An 18641-nucleotide genomic window follows, 5' to 3' on the forward strand; every position below is an offset into this window, starting at 1 on the left:
CACAGTCTTGAGGGGCGAGGAGCAGGACCTAAGGGCTCTACTCCCAATCACGCTGTTTTCCCCACTCAGAGACAACTGTTCCCACGGACGCAGGAGGCCTCACTGATGCAGGAGGCCTCAGAGTGAGTGGAGTAGTGAAGATGTGCAAGAGAAAGCTCCAGAAGAAGCTCAACATTCAAGTCAAGGAATCAAATTCCAGAAAAGTCAGGGTTGGCCACTGTTGTCCTTCCTACCTGGCTCCAGAGTCCAGCATTGGGGCCATCTGTGCACAGAGACAAGAGCCTTGGCCAGTGGCCAGTGCCGGGACTTGGAGGTTACTGTACATCGGTGGCTCACGGAGCACCTTACAATCATCGCCGCCGCACTCATCCATTCACGGAAGGTACTACAAGGGCTCTGTTTTACTTCACGGGCATTTCAGAGTGGATGGCCTGGCTGAGAAGGAACACCCTTGCCCAGTTCCAAACCCCAGTGTCGAGGATCCCCCACCCCCACCCCCACCCCATATGCTATTCTGGTGCAATGCAGAGATATCTACCAACCAAATACGGAACCCAACGTCCACTATTTCCAGGGACTGGAGGAAAGCTCGCGGGAAGGGAATGACACATAAAGATCAGACAACAAAAGGGACAAACGGAGGAACTTGGTCTCTGGCATCCCAAGAAATTGGTCATGGGATGAGCTTATGTTTGTATCGGAACCTGGCCTGACCATGTCTGGACCCCAGGGAGGAGATGGGTGCCAAAAGGAACAAGGACGGACAGACTCCGTTACCCTCTTTACTGCAGCTAACTGTATTTTCCCTAACACCCTCCCCGCCCCAGTTCTCACTGAGGCAGCTCCCCGACCACGGGCAGGCTCAAATAAATAGGTGGGCACCTGGAAGTGCAGGGAGGTAGTGCCGGGTCCACCCGCCCCCCAGCTGGCATGGAAGGGCTTAGGACACAGAAAAGCTCACATCAAACAAGATTCTGATTCATGGGTGTTGGGGAAGAATGTGGAAGAGAAATAAAATCCATCACAGAACATCCAATACTGATGCTTGGGAAGGCTGAACTCAGGGCTAACAGAAGGCCCCCAGGACAGGCCCTGGGCATACCCAGGGGGCTGAGGAGAGGGAGCAGCAGACAGATTTGGCTGAGTGACGCCGCAGGGTCACCCTAAAGGCGAGGAAGACTGTGGAGGGTGGGGGACATGCACGTACCCCCCTCCCCTACAGCCAGAGCTGATAGCCACAGCCCCTCCAGTGGACACAGGTAAAAGGCCCTGCAGGGCCAGGGACCCTCTGAAGTGGCTCTGCTTCCATCCCTTCCGTCTTCAAAGTGCATTATCAGTGCAAGAAGTGGGACTGGATCTCAGGGGTCCAACTCTGAGAAAGGGCTGTGCCAGCCAGCTCCCCCATCTCCTCCTGCGTCCCCCTCGCCCACCCTGAGCCTTTCCATGCTAAGACCAGAACTCTTGCTGGATCTCATAAGGGGCAGGCCTGTGTGCGCTCAGTTCAGCTCTACACAGTGGCACAGTGCTGTCCTGACTCTGGCCCTCTGCGTCCAGGTCCAACAGCGTCCGCTCGGTGGGGGGCAGCGGCCCCGCCTGGAACGGGAGCAGGGCTGGGAGCCCAGGCCGCTCCTCCAAAGTGCTGCTGCTGCTAGCAAGGCAGGAGTCCAGGTTGCTGGGTGTCTCTGTGCTGGAGCTGTTGGCCGGGGAGGCGCTACGGGCGTGGCTGGGGGACACAAACCACCAGGGGTCCAGCCGGTGCCGGTTGGCAGAAGGACGCGGCCGAGGCAGGAACTCCAGGGTCTTGGGTCTCTCCAAGGTAGAGTCCTGCTGTGTGTTCCAGCGCCTCGGGGTTGGGGGGAAAACTACATTGGGGTCAGGGAGACGGGGGAATTCACCTGGGTCTCGGCTGGGGCTGGGGGTTTTCAACATTCCTGGTCAAAAAGACAAAGGGAGAGGCATCAGATGAGGGTCCCTTGTTTCTGGGCCAGGTACACTCTGCTCCATCCCCACCTTGCCAAGGGATAACACAAACAACAAGTAGTTAATGAGCACCTACTATGTGCCATGCAGTGTGTTGGGAGGCACTGGAAAATACAACAGTGAACTAGAAGACCATGGTCACGATATCTGACAACAGTAATGGGACATATGGGGGTTATATCTATAATAAAATGACTTACGGCAGATGCTGGCAAACTACAACTCACAGGCCAGCCACCTGTTTGTAAATACAGTGGGGCCTTGACTTACGAGTTTAATTCGTTCCGTGATGGAGCTCGTAACTCAAATTACTCGTATGTCAAATCAACAGTGAACGAGTGAGACACGTGATGCTGGGCTGATGTTGTGGCGTTCACTGTGACGTTCGCTGTGTCAACTAGCGGTGGGGTATCTGAAGCTGGTAATCCGAATTTTAGCTCGCAACTCAAAGCAAAAATCGGCCGAGAGACGGCTCGTATCTCGAAAAACTCGTTAGTCGGGACACTCGTAAGTTAAGGCCCCACTGTAAAGTTTTATTGGAACAGAGGCACACCTACTGCCTGCTCTCCCACTGCAGCAGCGGAGGTGAGCAGTTACAACAGAAACTGTATGTCCCACCAAGCCTAAAATACTGACCATCTGGCCCTTTACCAAAAATGTTTGCGGACCCATGGCTTAAGGAAATGTCTGTTCATTCCTAGTTCATCCATTTAATAAACATGTGATGAGGACAAAGCTAGGCATCAGAAATCTAAAAAAAGGGAGTAATATAGGGAGAGGTCACATTTATGTTTAACAAAAAAATCTTGCCCTAACCGGTTTGGCTCAGTGGATAGAGCGTCAGCCTGCAGACTCAAGGGTCCCAGGTTCGATTCCCGGTCAAGGGCATGTACCTTGGTTGCGGGCACATCCCCAGTGGGGGGTGTGCAGGAGGCAGCTGATCCATGTTTCTCTCTCATCGATGTTTCTAACTCTCTATCCCTCTCCCTTCCTCTCTGTAAATAATCAATAAAATATATTTTAAAAATAATAATAAAAAAAATAAAGGATGAGCTCCTTTATTAAAAAAAAAAATCTAAAGAGGGGAGAGACAGCTGAATGGGCAGATACAATGATCGTTTACAGGCAAATCCCCTTGAAAAGTACTGCATCGCGTCTCCTACTGGATTAGAGGCGGCTTCCAAGTCAGACCCAGGTCTTCTAGGGAGGAAGGGCTAGTGATGGGAAAGACCCAGGAAGGGTGCAGGCATGCCCAGGTGTCACCGGTGTCAGATGGAGAAGGCAGGCCTCTGCGCAAGCACAGCAATTTACCTGGACACACCTCCACTTCCGAAGAGTCAGGCATGAGTCAGGGGTGAGTGGTGAAGGGCAGGAGGCCTGGGCGGAGGCTTGCCTGATGAGTGTGCCTGTCCTAATGCTATAATGAGGCGAGAGCACAGCTACGCGGCAAGAAACACCTGTCCTAGGTCAGGGCAGGCTCCTGCCGGTAACTGCAATCTCTTCTGCAGGGAACAAGCAGAGCCAGGCTCCCGCCCCCCTGTGCCCTGACGCTGGCCCTCGGCATCCATGCCCAGAGCACTGCCCTGTGCTCTCCCAGGCCCAGGGCCCCAGCGTACTCAGGAGCCCAAGTCCCGGCTCTGGTCCTTCCTAGAACCTGCCTCTCTTGCTCCTCAGGGAAGACCCCCTGAGGCACAGGACAGATCAGCCATCTGGATTGGCTGAGTCAGAGGAGGAATGGAGTTCACTCTAACATCCCTACCCTTGGGGAAGGCACAAAGGCAGGAAAGAGAAGAGAGGAGGGGGCAGGACTCACCTGCTCCAGGGCTGGGGCTCAGCCCATTGCTGGAGGGGCTCCTGCTGGCCAGGAGAGCCGCTGGCTTGAGGGCCCCCTCAGAAGGGGTCCGTCGGTGACCACTGGGCTGCGTGGGGGCTGTGAGGGTGACGTGGGTTGGAGTCAGAGATTGGTGAGGGTCCCGTTTGAAGCGCTCCACTCGGATGTTGACCAAGGGGTTGTGGGTGCAAGGGGTCGGGGGTGGGGCCTCCACCGGGCTGACAGGCATCTCATACACCACGATCTCATCGCTGTCCGAACGCAGCAGGGAGCGTGTGGAGTTGCACTCGGAGATGGAGGAGAGAGACAGCAGTGTGAGGGAGGCAGAGGGGTCTCCTAGCAACAGCATGGGCTCTTCCTTCTTGAAGAGCTTCCGGGATGGGGGGCTGGTGCTCCGTCGAGGACGACTGGCCCTCTGAAAAAGTCCCTCGCGCCTCTTCTTCTCCTCCCGGGCTGGTGGCTCAGGCTCCTCTGGGAGAGGCAGCTGGCACTTGCCAGCTTCCAGCAGGTCAAACCCTAGGCCTGTGGCTGCGAGAACAGCCCCACAGCCAAGCAGAGCCACCTCACAGCGGCGGTGGTGGGCGCCGCCCCGCTTGAGGCTGTTGGTTGGCGTCAGCTGAGGGGTACTGGTGGCTGAGTTGACTGGGGTGGGCTCCTCGTGGGCTGTGTCACTGGGGGGGCCATCCCCATCCTCTCCACGAGGGAATGGGATACAGAGGTAGGACTGGTTGGGTGAATGCTGTAGACGACTTTCCCCACTCCCTGGGCCTTCGCTGTCCTCATCCTCTGTGAAGTTGAGAGTAGACGGGAAATAGAAAATGCGTTATTACAAAGAGTTAAAATAAAATGCTTATGTAAATAAAGCAGTTCTAAATAGAAATTTTGGAGAAATGTTAATGAAAGTACGTAATGAAACGAGGGCCAGCTAAGTTGGTATGGCCAAGTAATTGGCCTGGGTTTAGGACCTATGTATAGAGGCCACCAATTTATTTAAATAGCTCTGGTTTATTATGTTATGTTTTTGAAGAAAACAAGAATTGCTTCACAAAGAAATGAATAGCCATGAATATAATATGCTGTTTACATAGAAGTCTTTACAAATTTTATACATCTATGAATGCTCATATTTGAGTTTGAGTTTGTCATCAATTAAATTGTAGTTATATTTGAGACACACTGTAACAGAATCTATAAATAAAAGGCATCAGAAAAAATAAGAAAAAAAGAAAATGGGAATGCAGCAGCAACAGTAAGATTCTGGTCCTTCTCCCCCACCCAGGCCTCCTGGCTCAGTGTCAGGGATGCAGAGGTCATATAGTCAGCTGGGCGAGATGGGGGACTGGGCATTGAACCAACAGGGCTTTACCCCTCCACACTCAACTGTGACCAGCGAGAAATCACTCTCCATTCCAGAGCCTGTGTCCCTACTTGCAGAAGCAGATCTGCCAATTTCCTACTTCTTTCCTAGGGACCCTCAACACAAGAAGAGTAGCGAGTTTCCTAGAACAATGGATAGACAGAAACATCCCTAATTTTTTTGCACTTTGGAATTGCAAGGGACCTTGGGTTTCTAGAATGACAGCCTAGAGATTTGTCTTAAGACTGGACTCTTGCAAAGGATTAGAATCCCCTCCATGGGTGAAGGCCAACCTACTCTATAGACTGACCTATGACCTTGGGAATCTACAGAGATAAATAAGAGGATGACTCTCTGAGAGAGAGCCTGGAGAAGACCTTACCCATTCAGTAATCTCCCTTAAGAGGAAGACTGCGGCAGCCTCTACCACCATCTCTTGTTTTATGGACATCCTACACTAAAATAAGAGGAAATAGACCCAGAAAAGGGAAATGCCTGATTTAAGGCCTCAGCCTTCTGCACTGCCTTAAGGAGACCCTGACTGGCCCCTTGGGACAGAAGGCCAAGGGCAGGCTCCATGGCAGCAGTAGTGATTTGGGAAGATTCAATGAAATGGGAATAGGGCAAACGAAGAGGGACGAGGGTGGGGGGCCATGATTTGAGTAAAAGAGGGGACGACCCCATGAAGTAATACTGAGGACCCTACACAGCCCTAGAAGCTTGGCAAGAATCCCCTGGGGGAACAGGGAGAGGGTCTAGACAAGGGCAATGCTTACCCATCTCCGTAAGGCTGGTGAACCCCGGCAGGGCCGGGCTGCTCCGAGGGCCCTTCCCCAGGTTGGGGGCACTGGACGACCACTGTTTGTATCCATCTACCAGGGACTTGAGGCTACAGAAGGGGAAAGGAGGAAACTATTAATACTGGTTACTGCCCTTACTCCACCCTCAGTTCCATGGGCCTGTGGAAATGTGTCTCCCTTCATGACACCAGAGCCCGATAGAGCCTTGGGGAACAGGCAACAAACCTTACTGAGCCCACCTGCTTCATTAACAAAAGCGCACATGCTGCAGGGAGAGAAAAGCAGCGGCGTGACCCACCCCCTTCACATGCTGCTAAGGGCTGTGGAAGGATCTGATGGGCGGGCCGGGAAGAGGACAGAAGGAATAAGGACTGCCCAGCACCGGCCAGGATCTACCCTGAGCCCATCTTAAGGGAGAGGCCATCCATCCACAGACACTGAATACAACACACGGGTGACATCAGAAACACTGCAATGCCATGCCAGCCAGGCCCTGGGCAGAGGAGCGGGCAGAGACGGACAGGTGGCTCCACTCACATCATTTCTCAATTCCTCCTTCCAAGCTTATGGCATGCTCAGGCAACTGTCAAAGCCATTCACTTCCCCAAATCAAAAACCAACCAACACAGCTGCACCAACCCAGTGCACTTTGGGACAGACCTATGTGGGGAGGACGTAACGCTGTATGCGAGCCCTCGGTTTGTCTGGGACTGGAGAGCAAAAGGACAGGAGCTCGCTTTCATCCCTGGAATCAGCTCACACTAGCAAGCAAGCAACTCCAGACACAGACTGATAGGTGTGCGTGTGCGTGTGCGTGTGCGTGTGCGTGTGCGTGTGTGTGTGTGTCTCAGGGGCGGGGGGGGGGGGCGGTCAGGGGCCCAGAAGCACTGGCCTTTCCCTTGAGGACAATGAGAGGAAGGACAGGAATCTGTGCTGTGGTTGCCCTAGAGATACCAGGATTAGAACCTGAGGTGGCTCTCATTTTGGGGCTAGAAAGCCATTCAACGGAAGCCCACTCTTCCCAGCTTATCTTGAGGGACAGAGAAGAACCAAGTTTTTCCACGACTTCAGATCTGTTTCAAGTGCCATCACAAATACCAATGAACTAGAATACATTCTAGCCACCAGTGGTGTGACCCAAAATACACCACAAGAGATAAGCAAGCTGCTAGAACCCCTAGCCTGGGACTTCTGCCCGCTAACCTTAGAACAACACTGCCTCCAGCTCTGGGTCCAAGGAAATCCAGGTTAGCCTAGTCAGAGCCAGTGCTGAAGACCAAAGGGTACATACTACGGTCTCCCTAAAACTAAGGGTACCAGGAGAACCCCAATAACCAGAGTGATCAGGGAAGTGAAGAACAAGGTAAAGTCAGACCAACACAGGAATTTTCCCAAGGTGCACGATGGTACTGCTTAAAAAAATAAATAAATAAAAGGTCAGCACAGCTTGGCAATACGAGGCTGGATTCTATGAGGTGCACTGTGAGAACAAGGAAATGGAAGGAGGGTTATTGCTAATACATTTGAAAGGGTGACGATGAGACTCACCCCAAGTGGAAATGTGGAGATTCTGATGGGGTACTTAACCCATTAGCTTTCTCACGTCTCTGAGGGGATCTTCAATGAACACAGAGAATCAATAGTGGGTGGAGCAGGTATATCCAGCTCAGCCTCTCCCAGAGGAGACCCCTCAAGGCTGGACTCGAGCTACGTCACCAGCCACCCTCCCCTTGTCCGGTCAGCAAAGCCCACACCATAAAAGGATCTTATGAAGATGGCCCAGCTTGAGCTGCTACACATCAGGACCACCCAGTCCCTGGGACAAAGGTCCCTGGGCAGCCACAGCATCGTTCTATGGGGCCTGCAAACTCCCCTACAAATGTGGACTATTATATTTTTAAAATATAGAGATGCAGATTCACTTAACATTACTAAATTCAATATAGCTTATGGCTATATATTTTCTTCAGCTGACAGGGACCAAATTTAGAAATATTGTCATATAGAGGCTCTCAAAAATTGCTGACATTAAAGAGGTTTTTTTAATTCAAGACTGGGTAGAATCCATTTTATTTCTTAGATAGGAATTGAGAATCATGAAAAATGAAGTCACATATTTTGAACTGCTTCAAAAGTCTTGAGGGCAGCCCTGGCCGGGTAGTTCAGCTGGTCAGATTGTGCTCACCATACGCCAAGGTTACAGGTTCAATCTCCAGTTGGGGCATATACAAGAATCAACCACTGAATGCATAAATAAGTAGAAAAACAAATCGATGCTTCTCTCTCTTTCTCTCCTCTCCCCTTCTAAAAAGCAAAACAAAACAAAAAACTAGCCAGGTGGCTCAATTTGTTGGAGTGTCATCCCATACACCAAAAAAAAGTCGCAGGTTCGATTCCTGGTCAGGACACATACCTTGGTTGCAGGATCGATCCCCGGTTGGGGCACATACAGGAGGCAACTGATCAATGTTTCTCTCCACATCGATGTAACTCCCCACCCCCTCTTCCTCTCTCTCTCTCAAATATCAATGAAGGCATATCCTCGAATGAGGATTGGGAAAAAAAAATCGTTAAAAAGAAAGTTTTGTGGGCAAATGTATATAAGGAGGAAGAAAATCCCAAAGTTAATATTTTATACTGCAAAGTAAACTTAATTTATTAGCAAGACCAAAAAAAAAATCTTTAAATGAAGCCAAACAACAGAAACAAATGGGATCCTTAGCCAACCTGATAAGTCCTATCTGTAATCACACTGTCGGAAATATCATGGGATTCAGAGTGACTGCGTTTATTCTCTCCAGCCCAGGGCACAGAGGACAGACTAAGGGCTCCTGCTCCTGTAGAACTTAGTGCAGCAGAGCAATGTGCCATCCCAGGGGATCCACACAGCTTAGGTAGTTTGCCCTAAATTTTCTATCCCAGGGTAGCTAGCAAGCTCCAAAGCCTGGCTTCAAATAGTCAATCCTTTACGAACCAAAGTATTTTCACATTCAGCTCAGATCTGACATAGCAAGCTAGATTTTTGACACGAAATCTTCGTGTTTGGAGGAACATGAAGGCCAATTATAGGTTGAGGGCACCTAGAAGTCTACTATTCAACCTTAGAAGCTCTTCGGAAAGCCACTAAAAAGGGTGAGGCAGGTTGCTGCTTATACTCACACTAGGAAAAGTAAAAACAAAACATGGTTCTAGATTCTCACACCAAGAATAAGAAGTATAAACCACTGTGTTTGTTCTTCAGGTATGAAATAGAATTGGATTAAAGCATGGGAGAAGCATAGCAAATTTTACACCTGCTTACGATGAGCCAGCTAATCTTCTCTGCACTTCACAAAGATCAGCTTATTTACTCCTCCATCAACTCCATGAGACGGGTATGGGTATAATCCCCATTTTATGGATAAGAAAACATAAGTTTCCACAGGCATGGTGGAGCCAGGATTCGAACCCAGGGAGCTCAGGGGCAGCATCCAAGCTCTTCACTAGTGTACTACAAATGCCTGGCCTCTGAAGGACAAGAACCGGGAGAATGTGAGTCCTAGGCCACAAGCCCACAGAGCACACACAAGCACATCTAAGGCACCAAGGCGTGCTTTGTGCTTTGCCCAGAGGGGGCGCTCACACCCATCAGAGTGGCTATGGGGTGGGGCCTAAAAGAAGTTCTAGTGGCCCTGAGTTCTACCTAACTGCTCTACCAGGACTGGTTTATTCTGCCTGCCCCACCTTCGGGATGAGTCTCCAGTCAAGAGGGCCCCCTAATCCATCTTCCTTCTTTCCTCTGAGCAGATGTGTTGGGGAAGAGCCAGGTTTAATTACAATATTCTAGCAGAACTCTGTCCACCTGGCTCAGCCTCAGGGTACTCGCTACTCTGAGTAGCACTCCTCTGGCGGTCGATGAACTATCACTCATGGTCTACCTCCTGCCCACTACCTCTTCTTCACTTACGTCTCGTCCATGCTCTGTGGCTGCTTCTGCACTACCACAATAAAACTGAGCCATTACCATAGACACCACACGGCCCACAAAGCCTAAAATATTTATTATCTGGCCCTTTATGGAAAACGTATGCCAGCCCCTATCATAGGTGGTTCCAGGGAAAAAGGAAATTGGCAAACTCTGTTGTAAAGATCGAGAAGCTCATAATTTCTGAGGAAGAAGTGAAACGCACAATAGAGAAAAAGGTACTTCCCACCGTAATTTTAAAAGGTGCCCCATCTTCAAATGAGAATCTCCCATCATCTGGCTCTTACCCTTCGTCGCCCGAGGCAAGCTCCTTCTGACCCAGTGTCCCTGGCCCCCACGTCCGTCCCTTCTTCTTGGAAGCCCTCTTCTCCTCCTCCTCTCCTTCCTCCTTTGGGATGACTGAGCTCCGGCCCCAGGTTTTGCTGCTTTCACCTGGTGTCACTGTGAATAACAAAGGTTGGATGGGATCTGGAGACAGATGGACAGCGCTCCCCACCAGCCCCCTAAACCAGCCTCTACCCAACCACACACACACACACACACACATACACACACCCAGACACCCACACACACACACTTGGAGCTCCCGGGAAGAAGTCACACTTCTTTAAAAACTCCGTGCCCACGTGGAGCCTTCCAGGAAAGTAATGGAGTTCTCAGCCCCCTCTCACTTAGCATTCTCAAAGTACCAGACGTGGGAACCCTTCCTAGCTTCTCATGAGTCCAACGAAAAGCTGGAGCGCAGGCCAGCCAGCCCTCAGCGCTCCAAACAGATCTGACAGAGGCATTTGTTTGGTTGGGTGGGACTAGAGTGTGGGGTGGGTGGGGATAAGGGGCAACGGAGGTGTGAAGTGCAGACATTTTTGTAAGGGAAGTGGTGGAAAGGAAGCAAATGAGGGTTTCAAGGCTCTGGAAAAGGGAGTCAAGAGGAGGAGGACAGGGGAAAGGAACGGGCCTAGAGAAATAGAAGAGATAACAGGAAGAACACGCTTCTGGGCATGGGCTGAAACCCACCTGCTTCAGAGACTTGGCTTATTCCACAAATGAGTGAAGTGAGCCAGTTGCCAAAAAATAAGCAGTTGAGGGAACTGAGGCAAAATACCGAGCATGTGGAAGCCTCCGTGGGTTCCAGCCAACTGTGGCCACTGCAAAAGGGCGTCCACTGATGTGATCTGATTTTTCAAGGAAAGCCAGAAATCCGGGATTTTTTTTTTAATGAAATCTCTTAAATCAGGGAAACTAGTTCATTCATATACATACACACACACACGCATGTGACATGTATATGCTTTAAAACTACAAGGAGTAGTTTTAAATGGGGATGCTGTCCATCTGTCTCCAGATCCCATCCAACCTTTTAGAACTATAAGGACTGTATATATCAATTCTTTTTAATAAGCACCGCCATAAAAATGAAATCGGTCCAGATTTGGCCTATCATAAAATACTTGGCAAGTTTTCTTAGGACCTACACTTTGAAAACACCCTTCCCTGGGAAGCATGAACGAGAGAAAAACAATGACGCCTCAAATACGGCAGAGCGCACAAGGTGCCCAGGCCACGGTACCAACCTGTATCTACATCACACACCAAAACGCTCTGTACCCACAGAACCCACAGACCCCTTTGCTCGTATCTGACTATGAGGAAGAGGAAGAGGAGGCAGCAGTAAAGCTAATGGAGGGAGGCCAGGGGAAGCTGAGGTTTGCGTACATATGTGCATGTATATACACATTGTCGAGGAGAAGTGGCAGGAGCTATGGATGGTGCAAGCCTGGACCAGTCGGTGGCTGGACAGAGTCGGGGACAGGTGCCCCCGATGTTCTGGCCCCAACTAATTTGGGAAACAGTCTCACACTGGATGGCTCGAAGGCGAGGGATGATGGTGGGGCTTGCAGGCGGGCTGGAACGGCTGCTGCTGAGGCTCTTCCTTTTATCCATGGTGGGGGAGGCCTGGACCGTGAACTTGTGCTGGAAATCTGCTTGGAGAAAGATAAACACACGTGCATTAGAATATTCCCACAACCCAGTTCCTCCTAGAAAACACACACTTCCTGGCAGGCTTGAGGGACAGGCCCGTTTCCTAAGAAACTCCTTGTTCACCTGGGAAACGTTCTCTTTCAGAATCATCTCTTTTCCCCAAAAAAGATGGCAGGATGGCAGGATGAACATACAAGGAGAAGGAAAATTCCTTATCCCAGTGGAAGTCATGAGACAGTTTTCATAAATGGATACAGGTGTGGCAATTACATATTTAGAATAGTCCTTTTTAGATCCTGAGAGTTGGTGATTATCCTAGGAAGTCTAACTTTAAATTCTCGATTTCATATAATCTATTAGTGCACACCCGTCTTCTCAGGGACCCCAGCAGGCAGACTAATGCTTCTCACCAAGTGCAGGCAGAGCAGGGGAATAAGAACGAACCCTTGGTGGGAACCTAGGGAAGTGAGGGCCATGGAGCTAATGGTCCGAATTCTGATGCATTTCAAAGGCAGTTACGGCTTGGCCTCAGCCATGAAAAGCGTACAGCTCTGAATTTCTGACTGTTACTCTCCTCATCAACCAAAGAGGTATAATAATCCCAGCTGCACGCTGACACCTAAGTCTGCCCCCTGGACTGTGACCTCCCTGAGGTGGGAGCGATCGCGAGTCTCTGCTTCCCCGGCATGCAGCAGTCTGCGGGCACATGCTAGGCTCAGAGGTGCTTAGGGACCGTGTTGCCTGAAGAGAAAACAAATGCACAACAAGGAAACCAGTAGGCAGGTCCCATGAACACATTCACTGGCTTTTACTAAACGAATTTCCTTGTCTCTGCTTACACCACCATCCTGGTGCTCCAAACCACCCACTCCTGCTCCTACTGGGCCATATTCCCCGCGTTCCCTAACTTCTAATAACTTGCTTCCTTGGGCCTTAAGGACTCGGAATACAGTGAACCTTTTCATCTACATAAACACACACTTGAGCATTCACCTCCCTCCATGGGTACAGCGCCCCCACAAGATTCTAATGCCTAGTTTCATATTTCTTTGCATTTTCCCGAGGTTGTGCATACCACAAAGGTGCCTGTACTCAGCCAATGAGTTTCTGAAAGGATATGTGTAAATCAGATTCTTATATATTAGTCCTAATCGCAACTGCACGCAGTGAACTAATTATTTAAAGCAGTGGTTCTCAACCTTCCTAATGCCACGACCCTTTAATACAGTTCCTCATGTTGTGGTGACCCCCAACCATAAAATTATTTTCATTGCTACTTCATAACTAATTTTGCTACTGTTATGAATCGTAATGTACATATCTGATATGCAGGATGTATTTTCATTGTTACAAATTGAACATAATTAAAGCATAGTGATTAATCACAAAAACAATATGTAATTATATATGTGTTTTCCGATGGTCTTAAGCGACCCCTGTGAAAGGGTGGTTCGACCCCCAAAGGGGTCGCGACCCACAGGTTGAGAACCGCTGATTTAAAGGAACCCTGAGATGAGACAAGAGTTCTTTTTCTCACACATACATGCTCTGGAATCTCTCTTCCCCACAATGACACGCTTCCTTCGCCAGATGTGCCTAAGGTAGGATGTGCTTACATGAGTGACCATGCTTCTAGCAGCCGGACCGGGCTTGCCCGTCAGGACCACCGCCAGTGTGTCTTCCCTTCATATTCTGTGTTTAGTCACCCTCACAAAGTCCCTTTTCAGCAGGCCAGTCCAACCAGTGAACGGAATGGCCCATTCCAGGCCGGCTCCATGCTGAGACTCAGGTGCCATGTGTCCAGCTCAGCCCCTGGCTCCCGCCCATCCCTGGCCACCCCAGCCCCTCGCCCAGTGCCCAAGTCCCAGTGGGTCCCCGGCCACTAACCCGAAGGGAGGCTGATGCGGTTCCCGTCCTTGAGCTTCAGCCGGTTCTTGCGGAACTTGCCCTTGCGTTTCTTCACCCGCGGCTTCTCCTGGCACAGCTGGTGGATGATGATGTTGAGCTCGCGTCCCAGGATGTCGATCTCCCGCTCGGCCAGCTCCTGCTCGCGGCGTCGCAGCAGCTCCTCCTGGTTCTTCTGCTGCAGCGCTGCCCGCGTCAGCTCCTCCTCCCAGGTGCGGAGCTCCTGGGGGCGGCAGGACCCAGAACCATGAGTAGGAGTGGGTGTCAGTGTAGAGAGGTGAGGCTTGAGGGCCCGGAGGCTGGTGCTCAGGGCTACCTGGAGAGCGCCCCTTTAACACCCCCTACATCCAGTCCCCAGCAGAGACGGCAGCACCATAGTTAGCTGGTGAACGAACACCTGCCCACCTGGATGGTGGAGAAAGCAGGCTCAGAACAGTCACACTGAGGATACAGCTAGAGGAGCCAGAGGCCAAGCCCGGACGGAGAGCTCCCAGTGGTTCCTTGATTACTGATTAAAATTGCTTATGAGTTAGGAAAAAAAATGGAGGGTTGGGTAGAAAATATAATATGTACTTATATTTTGCAGATGTGATTCTACTTTAAATTTTCCCATCACGTAAAAATGTTAGTTTTTTTTTAAACCAGAGCCAACTTAACGTGATCTACCTTAAAATGTGCCCACTATAAATGAATCACCCTGCCAGCATCACCTAAAACATTCAAATAAAGAAAACAGCCCTAGCCAGTTTGGCTCAGTGAATAGAGTGTTGGTCTGCGGACTGAAGGGTCCCAGGTTCGATTCCAGTCAGGGGCACATGCCTGGGTTGTGGGCTCAATCTCCAGTGGGGCAGGGGAGGGGTGTGCAGGAGGCAGCCAATCAATGATTCTCTCTCATCATTGATGTTTTTCTCTCTCCCTTTTCCCTTCCTCTCGGAAATCAATTTTTTAAAAAATATTTTTAAAAAACACAGATTTCCAGAGTGGCTGTTGCAGAGGTAGGGGAGGCATGCTCGCTTGGTGAGGGAGTCCGCTGAGGCATGTGGTTGGAACTCTCTTCTTATCTTTATTTTTTTTTAAATGTATCTTATTGATTTTTTACAGAGAGGAAGGGAGAGGGATAGAGAGTTAGAAACATTGATCAGCTGCCTCCTGCACACCCCATAATGGGGATGTGCCCGCAACCAAGGTACATGCCCTTGACCAGAATCGAACCTGGACCCTTCAGTCCGCAGGCCGACGCTCTATCCGCTGAGCCAAACCGGTTAGGGCTCTTCTTATTTTAAAGGACAGCCATTTGCTCTGGAAAGATGGCGACGGTGCAGCCAAGAAAAGAGAGAACATTTCCTGACATCTTTGCCAGGCACTTGCTCTAGAACCGCTGCCACATTAGGTGGGCAGAACCCCCTTTTCCTTCTGCATGAATTTATCAATGAACCCCGCACGGAGTCCTGGGAAGAGGTGGGAGACATGGAATCAGGAAATAGGAGAGAAAATAGGAAAGAGAACAAAGCATGTGTATAAAATTTTTAAATATGGAACCTAAACTTTTAACACTGGATACTCCAGGCCTAGGACTGAAGGGGGTGAGGATAAGGGGAAATTTAAGAAAGCTCTCATGTCAATAACCTAGGAGAACCATGTTTAAAGAGTGGAATGTTTCTTTAATAAAGAAGCCAGAGCAACACTTCTGTGGTCGAAACTTAAAATTCTCAATGACATGCTCCACTAGAAGGAGTCATTCTGGACAAAAACAAAATACTATAGATAAGAAACTTAGAGCTTTTTTTTAAAACAAGTATGAGAGCACATATTGGGGAAGCTGAGCAGCAGGTAGAAAGCAGAAGAGAGAACAGAGATGGGAATAAAATGTTCTGGTGGTAGGAGCTTTTTGTCTGACTAGTCTTCCATTCCCAAGAGAATATCAAAATAACCATAAAAGGAATAGAATGAGAAACGAGAAGAGGATTAGCACCTAGGAAATTGTCTGGTATATGGTAGGTGCTCAATAACTGCTGAGTCAATGAATGAATGAGTGAATGAGAAAGAAGGAGGTAGAAGACACTTTTATAAATGCAATCCTCTTTATGGAACATAGATTCATCATAAGTATCTATGAGATGAGCTTGAACTTTTGAGCTTCTACTTTGATGAAATAAGCTCCAAAGAGATCAATGGTGCACCTTCCAAATCCTTGGCTTCCCTGTCCCATGACTTAGCTTTCACCATCAGGAAAACACAAACACATGGACGAATCAGAAAAATTGTTACTGGTTGGTTGTAATAATTTACCACTTGCTGCTAAGTGGGAGCGCTGAACAGTTCAAGCTAATACCAGCCTTTCTAAGTCCTCTCTCCCGCATACTCTAGTGTAAGGGATGGTTTGAGGCTAAGCTCCTTCCTTTTAGGGAACCCCAACCCCAGTCCAGAGACCAAGCCAGGTCACAATACCTAGAAGCAGTAGGTTGAGCCAACCTGAAGAATACGCTGAATCACATAGGAAACCAAGACATTCACAGAGTACTAGCCTAGGGCACTAGATACCCGGAAGAACGTCAAACATGGTAAGTCCCCTTCTTGTGAAACACCTATGAGGAGTCAACCTCACAGTGTGCCAATCATATTGTCTACCTTCAATAATGTAAGAGGAATCACTCCAGAGACAAAGCTCATTACTCATCTTACCCTCACTCGGCCAGCTACAAGCCTTATGTGGAGAGGCATCACAGCCTGGTGGTTAAGAGCAAGGACTGAACAAACTGCCTGAATTGTGGCCTTGGGCAATTTGATAGGGGCCTCATCTGTGATAGGGAGTTAATAGCACCAACATCACAGGGTTGTATAACATAAGATAATTATTATCTCATTACGTATGATTATGTAAGAATTCAAATAAATAAATAACAGACCACAGCACATAGTACCTGCTCTATGAATGTTAGCTATTGTGAGAATGGGTTTGACTTTTCCTAGTAACTACTTATTGACAAAATCCCACTTTCATTTTTTTAATGGCTGGTACCCTTATAATTTCATTAATCAAAAGAAATAACTGAGAGTCAGCGATTAGCAATCTAGCAAAAGGCCAGCAACTCTGCAGTTTTTCTAGTTGGAACAGTTTTTTAATCATTCTGCTCAGTGGTCAGTGCAGGTCTCTCCCCCTCTCCCCCTGAGATCCTTAAAGATTCGTCATCAGCTCACTCCATTCCCCTGAAGAATGCTCGCTGACTTGTCAAACAGTACCAAGTTTAGGATTGCTCTGTTGAATAAAAAGAATTTAATCCTGTTACATCGGCTCCGGAAATGATGTTGAAGTCGTTTGTTTAGGGAACAATAATGATACCGCGAAGAGGATGATTTGGGAATCCGAAGACCCAGGTTGAAGTTTCTGGTTCCCCGCTTACCTAGACAAGTCACTGACCCTCAGTTCTGAGAAGAAAAAGATAATGACACCTGCCCTACATGCTGGTGGCAGGGGCATAAGACTCCAGGATAAAAAGGATGAGAAGGTCTTAGCAGACCTTTCAAGTGAAAGAACTGGGAAGTCATAAAGATACGTGTAATTTTAGCTGCTATTATTATCATGTTGCTTCCCAAATTCCCATGGTGGGGAGTGAGAAGGGAAAGAGAAATTAACCAAGTCTATATATAGACCTCCCTCCGGGCCCTCGCTGTAGCCCTTAGATTTAGTTCTGCCCCTGCAGTATAAAGCAACCCAGCTGCTTTGATTAACTTTACCTGTGGGGACACTGACTGCACCAAGGGCACAGAGAGGGGACATTTACGGAACGGCCACAAAACAGGAAGATGGATCTCTACCTGGTTAAGTCTCTGAACTCCCTGGTTGGTTTGGACTGTCAGCCCTTTTCACAAAAACATGAAAAATGCCAAACAATTTCAGATTCATGGTATTTTTAGCCCACATGCTATTTCTGATTCTGATACCAAAAGACACTGGCAAGGTGTTCTGATAACTGTTCTCCATGTTGAAGGATCCTTGGAATCAAGCTAACCCCTCAAAAAGTCCATTGCAGAGCCAAGAAACCTTTGGAAAACCCTTTTGCATTTTCAGCTGGCAGGTGAGACACCACGTTGGTACTTGCCCAATGGTGTGCTCCCTCAGTTTGGACAATGAAGTAGATAGGCTCAAGGAGAGCTTTGGCTCCTACTCCCCCTGCTTATTCCCGCCATATTTCCAAAAGAAGAAAAAGTCTATACCATTTCAGGTCACACCTGAGGCCTGGAGCATTCTTTCCATGCAAAGCAGAGAAGGAAAGAGCTGCCCCGTTATTGCAAACCAAGCAGGAAGCCGGTCGTGTCAGGATCTGCCCAGAGGCCCCAGCAGAGAAGGCTCACTGATCCAATGCAAGACTTTATCTTTTTTCTCTTACCTTTTCTTTGGCCCTGAGTTGGTCAAACATCTCCTGAATCTCATGTTTCCAGTCATCCTGCAGGCAGTGGAAGGAGTCCTTGGGCATTTCAAAGAAACCAGACTCCTCTATGGTAGTTAGCTGGTCCAGGATATTTGTGAAGGGTGGTCGTGAATGGGGGTCGGGATTCCAGCAATCTTCACGGAGGACATGAGCAGACAAAAAGCATGAATGGATAGAGGCAAATGTTAGACTTAGGATATGATGACCTCACTTACCAGACAACTACCTCTCATTTCTCCTTTCAGAAACAGAGACTGGGATTTAGGTCCACAAACAGGGCTTAGGAAGTAGAGCCAGGTGCCTAGCATCACAATCAAAGAGGGTGAACTTGGAAAGAAAATGCTGCACTTGTGCACCCATCCAATGATGACTATTAATTCAGCACAAGAAAGGC

General features: G+C 49.0%; 1 protein-coding gene across 1 annotated transcript in view; it reads right to left on the reverse strand.

The window, feature by feature from the left end:
• Window positions 1–773: 773 nt before the first annotated feature.
• The window catches only part of MAP3K9 (mitogen-activated protein kinase kinase kinase 9), a 70523-nt gene continuing 52655 nt past the window's right edge, over window positions 774–18641 (reverse strand). The window contains 8 exon segments of the mRNA XM_023755887.1: window positions 774–1931; window positions 3794–4597; window positions 5945–6057; window positions 10220–10373; window positions 11646–11753; window positions 11756–11911; window positions 13800–14040; window positions 18206–18381. Coding sequence (XP_023611655.1) covers window positions 1447–1931; window positions 3794–4597; window positions 5945–6057; window positions 10220–10373; window positions 11646–11753; window positions 11756–11911; window positions 13800–14040; window positions 18206–18381 — 2237 coding nt within the window. The 3' untranslated portion in view covers window positions 774–1446.

This window comes from Myotis lucifugus, unplaced genomic scaffold (assembly GCF_000147115.1).
Source record: "Myotis lucifugus unplaced genomic scaffold, Myoluc2.0 scaffold_85, whole genome shotgun sequence".
Taxonomy (NCBI): Eukaryota; Metazoa; Chordata; class Mammalia; order Chiroptera; family Vespertilionidae; genus Myotis; species Myotis lucifugus.